Source organism: Chelonia mydas, chromosome 1, assembly GCF_015237465.2.
Source record: "Chelonia mydas isolate rCheMyd1 chromosome 1, rCheMyd1.pri.v2, whole genome shotgun sequence".
Taxonomy (NCBI): domain Eukaryota; kingdom Metazoa; phylum Chordata; order Testudines; family Cheloniidae; genus Chelonia; species Chelonia mydas.
In genome coordinates this window covers 263913460-263930662 of record NC_057849.1, presented here as the reverse complement: position 1 = coordinate 263930662, position 17203 = coordinate 263913460, and the positions used below count along the sequence as shown (strand labels likewise).

Here is a 17203-nt window from a genome sequence, read left to right as displayed (position 1 = left end):
CCATACTATTCGTATGTCTTTACAGTTTACTGCTTCATTGGCATACAGTGCTACCCCACCACCTTTACCTTTGTTCTCATCTCTTCTAAACAGTGCATACACTTCAATACCTATGTTCCAGTCATGAGTGCTATTCCACGAGGTTTCTGTAATCCCTCTAATAACTGGTTTGACCTGCACCTGTAGTTCTAGTTCCTCTATTTTTTTGCCCAGACTCGCTGCATTTGTGTACAAGCATTCCAGTTTCCCTCAGACCTCATCCAGTTTTCTAGCTTGTGGTGTTCCATTATCTCTTGTTATATCTTCCATTAGCTGATTTTGCAGCTCCTATGTATTGAAACCAAGCATGGAGATTCACATGTTTTTCCCAACCTTCTCCCCTCATCTCCTAGTTTAAAGCCTTTACCAGTCATGCCAGCCTTGAGCCCAGAACGTTAATATCTCAGGTACTCAAGTGGAGTCCCTCAGTTGAGTTCAACACTATTTCTGTAAATGCCTTCCAGTGGTCGATCATCCCATAACCTTCCTCCTAGCCCAGTCCTTGACCCATCTGTTTACCTTTATTATCTTGTTACACCTTCGCTCTCCTTCTCTAGGAACTGGAGTTATTCTGCTGAAAATCACCTGAGTTTCCGCTTCTTTAAGCGCCTTACCCAGTCGAGCGTAGTCTTCCTTGATCTATTCCAATCGGTATCTAGCAGAGTCATTTATCCTGACATGCAGCACAATCAGTGGATTTTTCCCCACTCGCATCAGGATCATCTTCAGCCTCACGTCCACATCTCATATCCTTGCTCCTGGGAGACTGCACACTCTTCTGTCCTCTGGATCTGGTCTGGTCACAGCCCTTTTGTTTCATCTGAGTATGGAGTCCCACATAACATAGACCTGTCTCTTCCTGGTATTGGTATGAATCTGTTGTATGTTCTCTCGCAGTCCTCTGTGCATCATCCTCCCATTTTTCCTCAGGTTCCAGTCCCTGGCTATCTCATTCCTCTCTTCAGCATCTTTTGCCTGTTTCTTGTCCCTGTCCCTCAGTGTAGTGGAGGGAAAATGTAGCTGTGTATGGAATAAAATAGCCTTTGAAAGGGAACTTGCCTAAATTTTGCTGATAATTATTCTATTCCTTATTAAATAATACTACGGAAAAGGTTTTTTAAAAATTGGAAATACACTACTCTTCAGGTACCCTCCACCACAACCATTACCTAAAGATCTTGTCTGAAACCAAAATATGGTGGTCTTTAGATTTGGGAAATCCAAATTTTCAGAATTTATTACAAATTCTGATTTCCTTGCACCTTAAACATAATATTCATTATTAGATTATTTTTTAAAATCTGTTTCATTGTCATTCTTATTCCCTTTCAACGCAACAAGAAAGGGAAAACATAGAAAAGCCAAATTTAAATTACTTTGGTCCTGCTTTAGTTGGCATCTCAAAATTCCCTTGAACAATCTTTTGTTGAGGATTAATAGCTCTGAGTAGGGAAGTGTAGTTTAGATTAAGCAAGGGTTCTGCATTATCATAAAAGTAAATATGAGAATGTTTGGCAAGATGGTGGAAGGATATGGTTTCTTCTTCCCCCACTTCTTCCCATTCTGAGTCAGGGAAACTCAGGAATGAAATATTGTAGGGTCTTCCTTGATCAGACTTTGAAGTGTCTCCCCTTCTTCCTCAAAATCATTATTTGTTTCTTGAAAAGGTCCTTAATATGTCCAAGTAATCTGATTCTCGTGATCTATAGACCTAGAATTCCTCATTTTAACATAGACTCCAGCAAACAGTTATCCACATGGAGGATAAAAGGAAAAAATATTAATATATAATTTTTTTTTGTCTTTGGGATTTAAAATTAAAATACTACTACTATTTGACAACCAAGTGATTGTGTCCTTTATACATTCAAAATTTTGTACACTAAATAGTGAAGAACCTGAATAGAAACACAATTGTACCCAAAGACAAATTTATTTTCATATTTTTTTAATTCGTCTGTCACCACACACACAATCTTCCCATCACTGTTTAAATTTTTCATCTCAAGCCTAAATTGTAACCTGTGATAATATTTTTAAGAATAATTATAACCCTCCCCAGATTTCACTTTTAGCACTTCAGGGACATTCTTATTGTTCCTGTGGTCTCTGATCTGAGCTCCAACTTTGTAAAGAATAGATATTTAAAATTCTGGGCACGCATTCAATGAGATTATAAACATTTTCAAGGTAAAAAAAATGTAGCCTGAACTATTTGACAATTTTCCCTTTATTATAAGGAACGCTTGAAATAAGAAAATTGACAACAGAGCAATTTTATGCCTCGTAGAGTATTTTGAAATTAGCTCAGAGTACTGTAGGCCTAAGATTCCAGTGTGTGTTATATTCTTCCCATGTAGGTGTTTAAAGCGAAAAGTGGAGAGAAACTTCTGGAAATAAAGGCTCATGATGATGAAGTACTTTGCTGCACTTTCTCTGTAGATGACAGATTTGTTGCAACTTGTTCAGTGGATAAAAAAGTGAAGGTAAGGCAATGGTGGTGAGCACTTTTTCCTCAGAGTAGAACAAGTAATTCTGTTTCTAAACTTGAACCAATTTAACTTGAACCAATTTTAAGATCTTTTGTTCTCCTGATTTTAAGATCTTTTGTTCTCCTGATGTGGAGAACAAGTATTATAGGTACTGTTTTTCAACTTGAAAATATTTTTAAATGACATGCTTTTATTTTAGATGTGCTTAATGTAAAGCATAGTTTTGTGTAAAGCATAATTTACTATCATATTCTCTTATAAGATGATTCTGCAGTCTGACTGGAGCATAATAATATCTGAGTGTGTGAACAGAATCATTACAACATGAGTGACATCAGTATCATAATAACTTCCTTCATGCTTGTTGCCGGTATTGTTTCACTTGCTTCTGTTTGTCTTGTTTGGTTTTTTAGGCTACTTCTATATATTTCTTTAGTATTGTAGTAGGATCATATATGACACTCGGATCTTTTACTCAAGAATGTTTTCTAAAGTCACCTCGGTTTTTCAAATGTTTCAACAAGGTGCTGGCCTGTCCATTTTAGTAATACCCTAAGACTATATTTTGGCAAGAGTGAATTGATGTGAAAAGATAGTTCCAAGCATCTTGTTGTGATCATATTTTTAGTAAAAGCTTATTGTCAGACCACTGTTATTTTTAAAAGCATCCTCTATTTTCCTCTCTTAGCCACAAATTGTTATTACTTGGACATAACAATATTTTTCATTTTTAATGTAAAAATTTCACATTTTCCCCATCTTCTTTCAAATATTACTGGGAGAAATACTGTTAAATAGTTACAAACTTATGAGAAAAGTGCATTTAATTTATATTAAATGTTCCAGCATAGTTGTAAAAAATATCCAACAAAAACACACCCTGTTGTTTTTAATAACTGTATAGAATATATTTCAAACAGTTTTTTTTAGTTGTTTAAATCAATTCTGTTTAGATCTGGAACTCAAGAACAGGTCAGCTTGTACAGGTATACGAAGAACATGTAGAACAGGTCAACTGCTGCCAGTTTAACAACACAAATGATCAACTTCTCTTAGCCACCTGCTCAAATGATACTTACGTCAAAGTAAGTGGGAAATGCTGAGATTATTTTTATGCTGCTTACTATTAAAAATGAATTGTTGTAAGTGTACATGCACTTTATAAACACCTTAAAACAAGTTCCTTGACTCAAAAAGCTGACTCTGTAAGTTATTAGATAAGACAAACATATGACACAACACATGACAACAATGCAGGTAAGGAAGAATATAGTGATAATTCATCAGAAGGTAGGTAGAATTCTTAGAAGTGGGTTTTTACAGGGGCTGCCGAGAAGGTGGAGTGGCACTTAGCTGAAGAGAACAAGGATGCTTCCCCAGCAGTAGGGGACAATATGCTAAAAGGTATGAAAATGAGAGTTTGGGAAAAGGCTAATGGAAAAGATTGGGAATGGAGTAGTGATAAGAGCAGAAAGTTTGGAGAAGGAAAGATTATGTATGATCTTCTAATTCAAGATCCTGATCCTTCCTTAGATGTCAGAGTGTACAAAAAGCTATTGAAGAGGCTCAAGGAGGAAGAGGGTTATGGTGAAGTAGCAAGAGAAATAGATGTTTTTAGCAACTGCATTTTGGAATGATTGGGAGCAGTGGGTGGAAGAAGTGAATCAAAAATATCAGACAGGTAAACTGTAGTAATTAAGGCAAAAATGACCAATGCGTGGAAGATTATTTTAGCTATTGCATTGGATTATAACTATAATAAAAAGAGGAACCAAATGACTTAAGAGCCTGGAAATGAGAAAGAGATGGACGAATCAGGTGACACCTGGGTTGCAGAAAATAAGAATTGATAGTAAATAGTAGTTGTTGACAGAGATGAGAGTCAAATGACAGAGATTAGAAGAGATTCAGTTTTGGAGAGACTGTGTTTAAGATTGTACTTGGACATCCTAGAGCAGGGGCTGGCAAACTTTTTGGCCTGAGGGCCGCATCGGCTTTCTGAAATTGTATGGAGGGCTGATTAGGGGAGGCTGTGCCTCCCCAAACAGCCAGGCATGGCCCGCCCCCCGCCCTGTATCCGACCCCCTCCTGCTTCTTGCCCCCGACGGCTCCCCCAAGACCCCTGCCCCATCCACCCCTCCCTGTCCCCTGACGGCCCTCCGCCGCCCCATCCAAACCCTCCCCTTCCTGATGGGGGCCCCCCCAGGACCCCTGCCCCCATTCAACCACCCTGTTCCCTGTCCTCTGACTGCCCCGACCCCTATCCACACCCCCGCCCACGACCCCCAAACACCCCCTTGCCCGCCTCTCCCTGCCTCCTTACTGCACTGCCTGGAACACTGGTGGCTGGCAGCGCGGCTGCACCAGGACAGGCAGCCGTGCAGCACAGAGCACCGGGTCCGGCCAGGATCTGTAGCTGCACTGCCCCAGGAGCTCACTGCGGGGGGGAGGGGCTGGGGGCTCGCCTCCTGGACCAGGAGCTCAGGGGCCAGGCAGGATGGTCCCACGGGCCGGATGTGGCCCGCAGGCCGTAGTTTGCCCACCTCTGTCTTAGAGGATATGTCTGAGGGGACTCTTGAGATGTGAAGTATGACCATTTGGGACAGGCTGGAGTGATAGATTTAGATGTTTCCTCTATAAAAGTAGTAATAACCATGGGAATGGATGAGGTGTTAGGATAGTGGCCAAGATTTTCATGTGACTAGTGACTTTGTATGCCTCAATTTTTGAGATACCTTAAAGGGACCTGATTTTTTCAAAAACTGCTCAACACCAACCCACTTATTAAAAATTCAGGCCCTTTTAAGGTATCTCAAATTGGGCACCCAAAATTACCAAGTCACTCTTAAAATATCTTGTCTGATGCACTAGAGAAGACCAAGGGCAGAAACCTAGGTAGTGCCAATACAAAGGACAAAAGGAAGAAAGAAGAGCTGCTAAAGGTAATGCTGAAAGGCCAGTTAGGATGAGAATTGAGAGAGATCATAGACTCAGAGAAATGAGGAGAGTGATATCAAAAAGTTCAGAAGTCAGCAGACAAAGAAAAATTATAGTGTCCTTTTGATTTAGTTAGCAGGTCATTAAGGGTGGATTCAGTAGAGTACATTAATAGGATGTAAGACTATTTGAGGGGATCAGATTGAGTTTAGGAATTGTTAATAAACTGCTCCTGAACTTGGAAGACAAGAGGAAGATAAGATAAAAGGGAGGAAGTTTTAAGAAGCATTGGGATCAAGGCAAACTTTCCATACCCTAAAAAGAAAAGGAGTACTTGTGGCACCTTAGAGACTAACCAATTTATTTGAGCATAAAGTTTTCGTGAGCTACAGCTCACTTCATCGGATGCAAGCTGTAGCTCACGAAAGCTTATGCTCAAATAAATTGGTTAGTCTCTAAGGTGCCACAAGTACTCCTTTTCTTTTTGCGAATACAGACTAACACGGCTGTTACTCTGAAACCTTTCCATACCCTCTCTCTCTTCCTCAAGGGCCTTGTCTTCATTACGGGGGAAAAAAGCATGTTCTTAGTTTGAGTTAGTTAATTCAAGAGAATTAAAAACTTGAGGTAAATCCTAGTGAAGACCAGTAATTTTTAGTTTTCACATGAGTTGGTAGGTCAAGGTAAGACATTTGGAAATCTCAGCCTAAAAGTTCAGGTAACTTAAATGAGTGTTGCCACTGGCTTCCCTGTGTTGCTGTGAATGTGAAGAAAAATCTGAATTAAAGCTTTTCTTCAGTTTTTGAACGTGGATTCCTGTTTTGGGTAGGAAAGTTTTTGATGTTCTTAGCTTTAGATTGCTTTTTGGTTAAACAGCAGTTGTGTTGTGTTTACTTTTTATGCAGCTTTGGAATTTGAACAAAAAGCATTGTCGAAATACAATGTTTGGTCACTTAAATTCTGTCAGTCACTGCAAATTTTCACCAGATGACAAATATGTGGCTAGTTGCTCAGCAGATGGAACATTAAAGGTATGCTTTGTAAATAACCAGTCTGTTTTTTATAATGGAAATTTATATTTTAATACTGTGTTGTATTCAGTAATCTCAAAGCCTTTTACAAATGTTAATGAATTAAGCCTAGTATTTTCACTGTGAGGTAGCTTAGTGGCATTCCTATTTTAAAGATGAGAAACCAAGGATCCGGAGGTTAAATGGCTCACTGACGGTCACAGAATAATTCTGTCATAAATGGAAATAGAACACAGGGTGTCTCATTTTTAGTCCTTTATCTTCACCATCCTTCCTGTCATGTAACTTTTCTAATTGAGAGAATGATTTTTGGGATACATTTTTAAATCATGTGTGTATAATAGAAGATTTAGATTTATTGGAAAAGAGATCTGACATATAAAAATATATCTTCAATAAGACAGGACATTGTCTTAACATTCATTGTATTCTTGAATTTAATGTAATTTTACACAAACCAGCTGAAGCAAAGCAGTTTTTTTGTTTTTGGTTTTGGTTTTTTTTTTTTTGTTTGTTTTTGGGGGGTTAAGGTAGCTCTTTTCCCCAATACTGTAATGTTTTCTTCTTTTAAAAAAGGAGGTATAGTTGCCAATTACAACCTAAAGCTTGTACCATTTTAGAATCACTGTTCAAAGAAGCTTTTATCTTGCCATAAGAGAGCTAAAGCAGGAATGTTAAAGAGCTGCTAGTGCTATTGTAGCTGCTGTTAAAAAATAAAAGTTAAAAGTGGTTTAGTTTGTTTTTCGTGAATGCATCAATGAGATCTGGGGACCGAGCTTGAAAAATATACCAGAAACCTTTTTAGCTGGTAGGTTTAAATACTGGCTAGAGGCTGACTGTCTGTCTATCCTCCTTAGCTGAGTCCAGGTACAATATCCTGGCCAGAAACCTGGAATTCTCCCTGATTGGAAGTAGTCCCTCCATAAAACAGTCCCCATCTTTCATGTCAGCTTTGGCTTGTGGTTACTTGGCGCTCTTCCCAAACCTAGGCAGCTGGGAAGAAGTGAAAGCTTTGCTTGCTTGCTTGCTTACTTCTTGCCCTTTTCTCCCAGCTGTTAGGGAAAAATTGTTGCTGTTTCTTGTCTTTCTCCCACATTTCTTTCCTTTTTCTGTTCTACCACTGTGCCAGCCGAGAGGAGATTTAGCTTTTCTCTTGTCTCCACCCCTTGCTGCTGTGATTGGGGCAGGATCCCTTGATTCTTCTGTGCTACTTGTATGCTTCTGTGGGAACAAAGAACAATCACTTTGGATAGCTGCTCAGAGAAACTATACAAAGAAGCCAGCCAGGTGGGCATTGTTAATTCTGTAGCATGCTTCAGGGAAGCAGGACATTTTAAAAGCAAAATACTCACAAAGAATGAGTGCCAGCAAACTATTCCAACATCAGCTCATTCAGTGCAAGTTTATATACATAATTCTTTTAATATCTCATTTCGGTACACCAGTCCCCCTTGTGCTGAGCTTCTTACACAACGTAAAGTTAAACTTGCCTGCTGCAGACAGATCTAATTTGGGTGTCATATAGTCCATCTTGAGAGCAGTTTAATCATGGTCACACTTCAGAATAATAATGTCAGTACAGTAAACTACCCTTGAAAAATGTGCCTAGTTTACTAGGACTCCATTTATATCCAGTATGTATTTTTTGACATGGACACATATTCATTCTAACCATTCTAAGAATTTTCAGACTGTATTTTTGAATTCTTGCATTTACAATGAAGCACTTGATATGCTGTGACATAATCTTTAGTTTCAAACTTTAGTTTCAATATATTTTCTTCTTTTAAGACTCCAGTGCTGGAGAACAATTTGTTTACCTTCATCTATCATTCATCTTTCTGGTGAGGGAAGTTCAAATTCTACACCTTAACCTGTGAATATTCAACCTGTGATTTCACTTCCTGAGAGCACATAGCAGAAGATATGAAAGCCACATCTTTTACTATATCAGAAAAATCAGTCTAATCTGCCTCTTTCTTTTAGTTAATACTGTGCAGCATTGTCTGCTATTTGTGCAATTGTATGCTCAAAAGTGGAGGATCCCTTTTTGCCAGTGCTCTACTTCAGTACAGTCAAGGTCAAAGTCACATATATGTGTTACTACTCTGGGGTGGAGGATTATCTGTGTTTGTTGTTCTACAGGTAAAGTTAATTTGAGTTCTTGCAAATAAAAATCTCACTTCTGTCACAGGGCTTAGGTGACTACTGTTATGTTATTACTTAAATTGTCTAGAATTGTGTGTGCTTTATTTCTATTTTGGGGCTTGTTGTTGATGATAAATATTCTCATTTAGCCATAAAGGGAAATCTAGATAAATAACTTTTGTAAAAAGAAAAAAGTTGCTCACAAGGTTTGGCTATGATGTTTAATAAACTACCATTCACTTGTGAGCATCTCAACAAAAGTTGGATAAATGTCAGGTAAAGAAGGGAGTTTGATAGTACATCTGGTAGAATTTTAGGGTTACCATAGGCAATTGTATTTTCTTGGTTTCTAAAAGTCAATAGTAGCTGGCCTATAGTTTTACTATGACCTCAGTGCTTCCCACTGAAGGGATTGTGTCGATAGTTTTAAAATAATAGATTGATAGAAAAAATATATATAAAATATGCAAACAGATACACAAGTGTAATATTTGAATATGGAAGTTTTGATGGAAAAATTGCAACTAAGTCCCCGTGGAATGTGTAAAATAAGTTTATGTAGACATTCAGTACAAAGTTTTTCAATTACCAAACTGGAAATTTCTTCAAAACATTTTAATTTAATACAAAATAGTCTTGTACATAATGGCGTATATATTAAACATCATGCCTAAGGAACGTATGTTGTGCTGTTTTTACTTTGTGGTGTGGACATGAAAAACTACAATAAATGTAATCCATAAAAGAAAACATTCTTTTTGTTAGGGATTATAAAATAGTCTTGCATTTTAAACCCAGAAATGTTAGGTTTTTCTCTGAAATATGTTTATAATAACTTTGAGGGAAAACTGCTTTGTGCAATTTTAATATTTAATAGCTAAACATAACCTATAACTAAATGCATTTCATAAGCAACAAAGATTAAAGTGTATTACATTATGTTTTCCCCTGTCTTTTTTGGTGGGGGAGGGCAAGTGAGGTAGGGCATATGAGATCTTTTAATCTTTCCTTAAAAGTCAACATTTCAGACCTGCAATAATTTTGTTGATCTTTTCTGAAATTCTCCCAATTTTGCAATACCTTTCTGGTACACAAATGCTCAGAACTGAGTATGCTTTCAAGTGCAGTCTCAACACAGCAGTGTAGAGGGGCAATCTTCTTTTCGCTCTGACCTGTTTGCATACAGGAATGTACAGCAACATTCTAGTTGATCTTGAAAATTAAATTAAAAATATTGTATGTGCTTTTTCATACTGTAATCGGTTAATGCTAATTTCTGTCATCTACACTAGTTGATTTTTAAGGCTGATTTTAATATATTTGTTCTTGAAGCTTTGGGAAGTGTGTTCAGCAAATGAACTGAAAACTATTGATATAAAAGACTTCTTCAGAAATGCAGATGAACACCAAGATGATGTGGAAGTGTTAGTGAAGTGTTGCTCCTGGTCAGCAAATTGTGCTACAATAATGGTGGCAGCCAAAAACCGGCTTTTAGTAAGTACTTCATAATATTCAAACTCTTATTTCTTCCTGTGTTCTATTTTGTTTTACTATACATATACAATGATGGGGTCTAAATTAGCTGTTACCACTCAAGAAAGAGATCTTGGAATCATTGCGGATAGCTCTCTGAAATCATCCACTCAATGTGCAGCGGCAGTCAAGAAAGTGAACAGAATGTTGGGAATCATCAAGAAAGGAATAGTTAATAAGACAGAAAATATCATATTGCCTCTATATAAATACATGGTACGCCCACACCTTGAATACTGCGTGCAGATGTGGTCGCCCCATCTCAAAAAAGATATATTGGAATTGGAAAAGGTTCAGAAAAGGGCAACAAAAATGATTAGGGGTATAGAACTGCTTCCATATGAGGAGAGATTAATAAGACTGAGACTTTTCAGGTTGGAAAAGAGGCGACTAAGGGGGGATATGATAGAGGTCTATAAAATCATAATACAAGAACAAGGGGCCACCAAATGAAATTAATAGGGAGCAGATTTAAAACAAACATAAGAAAATTATTTTTTCACGCAACGCACTGTCAACCTCTGGAACTCCTTGCCCCAGAAGTTGTTGTGAAGGCCAGTATGATAACGGGGTTCAAAAGGGAGCTAGATAGGTCCATCAATGGCTATTAGCCAGGATGGGCAGGAATGGTGTCCCTAGCCTGTTTGCCAGAAGCTCAGATAGGGTGACAGGGCATGGATCACTTGTTGATAACCTGTCTGTTCATTCCCTTTGGGGCATCTGCCATTGGCCACTGTCAGAGGACAGGATACTGGGATTGATGGACCTTTGGTCTGACCCAGTATGACCGTTCTTATGTTATTAGTCAAATTAAAAAAATACTTTGTTGCCAAAATGTGTGGTTTTTTGTTACAAATTGTTAGCGTAGGATAGCAGGAACATTTTATAGTATAAGGAGAAAAAATATTTGAATTATGCTTGTTCCTACAGTGCAACTGTCCTGGAGATCAAGATTCACTAGTTTAGCTATGTGGGGGAGAGAGAGGTACAAGCAGCTATGACCAGCCTATTCTTCTTATTCTGAGGTAGCACTTAACAAAGTGGGGTGTGGAAAAACTAGCAAGGCGCAGACAATGCAGATGATGTATAAATTAAGATCTGAAGGCCTTGTAGCAATATCTGGCAAGAGTCCAGGGATTTTCCAAAAGGAGGGGCCAATTTACGAAGTTTGGGAAATGCTGTTCTATGGATTGGTGGTAAGAACTGCACTAATGGCTGGAAGACTTGGAATGAAATGTGGTGTACTAAGGAGGGCAAGCAGTTCTGACTTTTGAATTTATAAAACAGCTTATTCAGAAATTGTATGGAGCTTTATAAATTAACCTGAAAGTTAAAACTGCTTGGTGAAAATTGTATTCTTGTTTAGGTCAGTAATCCTCACTAAAGCCATTGGTATTGTTCAGATGTAATCAATGGCAGTATTTGGCCCACAGTATTCTGCTAATATCAAACAAAATGTTCTTTTGTTTTGAGAAAAGTGGAATAATATGTTTAGACTGTTTAGACCAGAGGTCTCAAACTCAAATGACCACGAGGGCCACATGAGGACAAGTGCATTGGCCCGAGGGCTGCATCACTGACACCCCACCCTCGCTGCCCCCGCCCCCACTCCACCCCTTCCCAGCCCCCATTCCAACCCCTTCCCTGAAGTCCCCACCCTAACTCCGCCCCCTCCCTGCCCCCAGGGGGCGCAGGAGGGGTGCGGGGTGTGGCAGGGGCTCAGGGCAGGGGGTTGGGGTGCAGGAGGCGTGTGGGATGCGGCAGGGCTCAGGGCAGGGGGTTGGGGTGCAGGCAGGGGGTTGGTGCAGGGTGCGGCAGGGGGCTTGCGGCAGGGAGTTGGGGGGCGGGGTGCAGGAGGGGTTCGAGCTCCAGCCCAGCACCGCTTACTTAGAGTGGCTCTGGGGTGGCAGCGGCGCACACCGGGGCCAGGGCAGACTCCCTGCCTGCTGACCCCACTCTGCTCCGCTCTGGGAAGCAGCCAGAACCATGTCCGTGCGGCCCGGAGAGGGGCGGCGAGGGCACAGGGCTCCAGGCTCCATGCGCTGCTTTTGCTGCTCCTCCAGGTACCTCCCCGAAGCTCCCATTGGCTGTGGTTCCCCGTTCCCAGCCAATGGGAGCTGTGGGGAGCGATGTCTGGAAGCCAGAGCAACACACGGAGCCCTCTGCGCCCCCCCCCCCCCCCGGGCCGTAGGGACATTGTGCTGGCCGCTTCAGGGAGCAGCGTGGGGCCACGGGGGGCAATCCCACAGGCTGGATCCGGCCTGCAGGCTGTAGTTTGCCCAACCCTGGCCTGGAGGTAGGCTGGGGGGGGGCGGGGCACAGGCCACTAGGCGGGCTGCAGGAAATAGCCTCGCAGCCCTCGGGTCACATGCAGCCCGCGGGCCGCGTGTTTGAGACCCCTGGTTTAGACCATGTTTTCATAAGTGCTGAGCACCTGCAGCTCCCGTTAACGTGTGTGCTTGGCACTTCTAGAAATCAGGTTCTGTATCTACAAAGCGTGCAGTACTGCAAACCTCAAAAGTGTAAAAAAAAATTCACTCGACCCAAAATAGTGAATTAAAAAAATTAAACCATGTGTCTTTTGTCTTTCTGATTTTTGATCTCTTGCCCACCTCCAGTGTATGTGTAAAAAGTATTGCCAACTTTCAAAAACTTGAGGTGAGTAAGGCAGTTTTGGCCCCTGCTGCAGGAGTTCTCATGTGAGGTCATAACCAAGATCAAGCCCTCATTGTGTCTGTACAATGCATAGCATGTGGTAAAAGAATTCCCTAACATGAAGATCTTAATCTAGTCTCAGAACATAGTGGTGAGTGTGACAGCAGAGCTGGAACCGGGACTTTCAAACTCATCTAACATAGGGTCTACTGAACTTCCATTATATGGGAACAATTTTTAATCCCTGCTGAGGTAGGAAAGATTCAGACTGGTAATCTAAAAATGAAAAGTGCTGTAGCTCAGCAGTGCTCTAAGGCCTTTGAGAACAAGGCTTGCTTTCTTGAAAGATAAATTTATTAAATCAAATTCTATCCTTTCTGGAGTTCACTTATCTAAAGTGATAAGCTATTACCAGCAGGAGAGTGGGGTGGGGGGAGAGAAAACCTTTTGTAGTGGTAAACACCCATTTTTTCATGCTTTGTGTGTATAAAAAGATCTTCTATACTTTCCACAGTATGCATCCGATGAAGTGAGCTGTAGCTCACGAAAGCTTATGCTCAGATAAATTGGTTAGTCTCTAAGGTGCCACAAGTACTCCTTTTCTTTTTGCGAATACAGACTAACACGGCTGTTACTCTGAATCCTGTTCTTACAAATTCCAAGGCCAGAGGGGACCATTTGATTATCTAGTCTGACCTGAATAACAGAGGTCATAGAACTTCTCCAAAATATTTCTCAGAACGTATATTTTAGAAAAACATCCAATCTTGATTTAAAAATGGTCAGTGATGCAAATCTACAATGCCCCTTGGTAAATTGTTCCAATGGTTAATTACTATAACTATTTAAAATACATGCCTTATTTCTAGTCAGAATTTATCTAGCTTCAGCTTCCAGCCATTGAATCATGTTATAGCTTTCCTTGCTAAATTAAAGAGCCCATTATTAAATATTTGTTCCCTGTATAGATACTTATAGACTATAATCAACTCACCCTTTAATCTTCTCTTTAAGATCAAAGAGTTCAATCACTGTGAGGCATGTTTTCTAATCCTTTAATCATTCTTGTGGCTCTTCTCTGAACCCTCAAATTTATCAACATCCGTCTTAGAAGGATAGCTTCCATTAGCCAAAATACCAACACTAAAACTACAGTACTAAGACAAATACTAACACAAAATCCAAATTCCTTTCTAAATACAATATTTTGCAACGTAATTTATGCCAACAATTACTGCGGGGACTTTATACTAACTTGCATGCTTCTCCTGTCCCCCTTCCTTCCCCCCCATACTGATATCAGCAGGGTTTGAACTCATAGTTTTCAGATTCTTTTCAGAGACCTGTTCCACTTTAGCCATCGGAATAACTGGTGAGAGAGAAAGCATGCTGATATGTGGATGCAACACACTGCCAGAGGGTTACATAATACTTGTGCAAGACAGAGGAGTGTTGGGCATCAGGGTTCTTGGTTTTTCTTTCTAGCTCCGGAAGCAGATTGTGTTCTAGGGTTACAGACAGCATAGCCAACATCCTTGCTTAGGTCATTTGTAGGGACTGAATCCAGGACTTCTGGATGAGTATCTTCTATTTGAGCTCTGGGGACTGTGGAGAAACACCAGCATAGTTTAGAGAGCCCTGGAGGCCTGAGTTACAGGAGCCTCCCTGGGCATTTGAAAAACTGCTCCTCCTCCGAGCCTTCTATGGTAGCTGCAGTAGAGGGGAAGCAAAGCAACTAGTTGGATGTAAAACTAATTTGAAAGTCTTGGTGACAACAGCAGGAGGAGGAAAGACCTAACCCCGCATAAGCTTGCTCCTCCTTCCTGGCCCCTTCGAATAATCTGTGGAGGAGCAGCAGCAGAAGGCCAGGTCCTCTTTGTGCACAGAGGGAGTTGCAGATGGATGAAAGTGGCTGGCAGGCCGTAGGTGTGACACCCTGCAACTAGTGGGTATAGAGAGACACGTGCTCCATGAAGGGAAAAGCATAACTGTGTTTGTGAACTACTAAATTATGGTAGCCTGCTTAAAGGCATTTGAGGGAAGCTAGAAACAATGTCAAATCACTGTGGATTGAGTCAGGACATGATTCAAAGTCTAATTTTGCCATTATGTGATAATTAGTATTAAACTCAATTTTTTAAGGCTCTTACAATAGAGTTATTAAAGAAGTTCAGGATTAAAAATTGTCGTAGGAATAGCCTTCTGTTTGTTAGTTTTGATAAAGCATTCAGCCTTTAAGTTCTGGTATGCAGAAATAAGATACTTTCAGGATTAGTTGTACAACTCAAAAATGCCTTTAATTTTATTTAATAAACATTATAAAATGGACTATCAGATTTAATTTAATATTTGGTGATTTGAAAAAAGGAAATGACTGAAGAAAAGTTACAATTTTACAGCATGTTGACTATAGTTAATGGAGCCAGTACTAATGCAGAGTTGTTTCCTTTAAGAATTGGCTGCATCATACAAATATTTAAAAGAAAAATTTTCATTTACACAGTATCCTAAGAGTACCTGTAAAGCCAATGTAGCATGTTTTGAGGTCAAAAGTAGTATATATTTTAAATATTCTATACTCCCAGGGGAATTCTGTGCGCAGAATTCATATCCCTCGCAGATTATTTTGCTTCCCTGCAGAAAAATGACTTTCTGATGGGGAAGGAAAGGGAAGCTGCAAGAGCGGTCACGCGTCTGTCCCCAGCAGTGTGGGCAGCCGGTGGAGAGGTAAATCACTGCAGGGGATAGGGATGCCCTGGCTGGTGGCTCCTACTCTGCTCCTGGCTCAGCTGCTAGTCTCTGCTGAGCTGAGGGAGGACAAGACTTGCTCTTTCCCTGCAAGGAGCAGCTGGGGCTGGGGGGGAGACACCCCCAAAATACTCTCCCGACTGCAGGAAGCTCTGCAGCACCTCCACCCCTCACTTCCTTCCCCATTGCTCCTCAGCCATGGCGGGAGGGTCACTGTACAGGGAGTTGCTCCCCTGTCCACCCAACCCCTGTGCATCTGGATGCCCCCATACCTAAACCCCCACCCCCCGCACCTAAACCCCACTGCTGAGCCTCCCACACCCGAACCCCAATCCCGGCAAGCCCCCTTGCATCTGGAGCCCATATGCACCCAGATGAGTCCCCCGCACCCAGACCCACTGAACCCCAACCAGCTGCACCCAGACACCCACCCTACCAAGCCCCAATCTCCCAGCATCTGGGACCCCTCTCCTCCCGCTGAATCCCACATGCCCGCCCCCTCCCCCCCCCCAAGCTTCATCTCCCATGCTGAGGCCCAACCACCATCACCTGGACCCCCCCCACAGAGTCCCATTGCCCCTACATTGAACCCCCCCAATGAGCCTGTACATCCAGATCCCTCCCTTGCACCTGGACACCCCTCCCGCCCCCCTGCTGAGCCACCCGAACCTAGACTGCCCTGCACAGAACCCTCTCACCCCACACCTGGATCCCCCCACACGAAGCCCTACCACACTTGGATCCTGCTGGGCTGAGTGTGCCTGCCCACACCTGTTGCACCTGGCGCAGAGAGGCAGGACCCTGGGGTGTTTCTGGGGCAGGCCTGGCCTTTGTGCTGTGTCAGGGTCAGGTGCAGCCTCATTGAGTCCATGTCCTGGGGGAAGGAGGGAAGGTGCAGGGGATCTCTCATTCTGTGCAGCCAGTGGCCTGTGTTCTTCACTGCCATGCTGGAGCCTCCACATTTATTTATTGACAAATAAAATTTGCAGCGTTTTAAAATATTGTGCACATTTTTTTTATTTTTTTTGGTGCACAATTCCTTCAGGAGTAATTATTGTATATTAAAGTGTGTATTTAAATATGCTTTAAATAAATACTTGGATGATATAAGGTCTCTGAAAGAGGACTGGATCTGTTAATTTAAGGAACCGCATTTTTCCTAATTGGTGAATACATGTTGTTGAGTGCTTTAAACTACTACTAATGATCATAATTAACTACTTGCCAGCAGTAAAGTACATATACATCTTATACAGTTTTTACTGAGCAGCTAAGTAATAGTCATGATGTTAATACAATATAATTATTAGAATTGTATATGTTCGCAGCTTCTTGATGTTATAACCAGTGACTTGTTAGCAGAAGTCCTTATAAGTCACCACAGTACAATCCAGTACTGTGACTTTTGTCCTGGCAATCAGTTGGTAGCAGTTGCTTTATCACATTATTCTGTTGAGGTAAGTGACTATCCTTGTTACCATAATTTAAATAGTCCTCCTGGGATACTATATGGAGAAAATGGAGTGTCTAAATCCATTAGTTTTGGAGAGCTAGAACTTTCCAATAACTGCACATGTGCATATAAGTTCAAAATTAACTTAGTTAAGTAAGTATTCTTAG

The 17203-nt window shown here is 41.1% G+C and overlaps 1 protein-coding gene across 7 annotated transcripts in view; it reads left to right on the top strand.

Moving 5' to 3' along the window:
* The window catches only part of APAF1 (apoptotic peptidase activating factor 1), an 88285-nt gene that overhangs the window by 41387 nt on the left and 29695 nt on the right, over positions 1–17203 (top strand). For 5 of the 7 annotated variants that reach the window (XM_037884506.2, XM_043545530.1, XM_037884515.2 and 2 more), the window contains 5 exons: positions 2400–2525; positions 3485–3616; positions 6374–6499; positions 9980–10141; positions 16912–17040. In XM_037884506.2, coding sequence (XP_037740434.1) covers positions 2400–2525; positions 3485–3616; positions 6374–6499; positions 9980–10141; positions 16912–17040 — 675 coding nt within the window. Of the gene's footprint in view, positions 1–2399; positions 2526–3484; positions 3617–6373; positions 6500–8290; positions 9588–9979; positions 10142–16911; positions 17041–17203 lie in introns of those variants that run through there. The other 2 variants (XM_037884523.2, XM_043545543.1) reach the window with 2 other exon arrangements.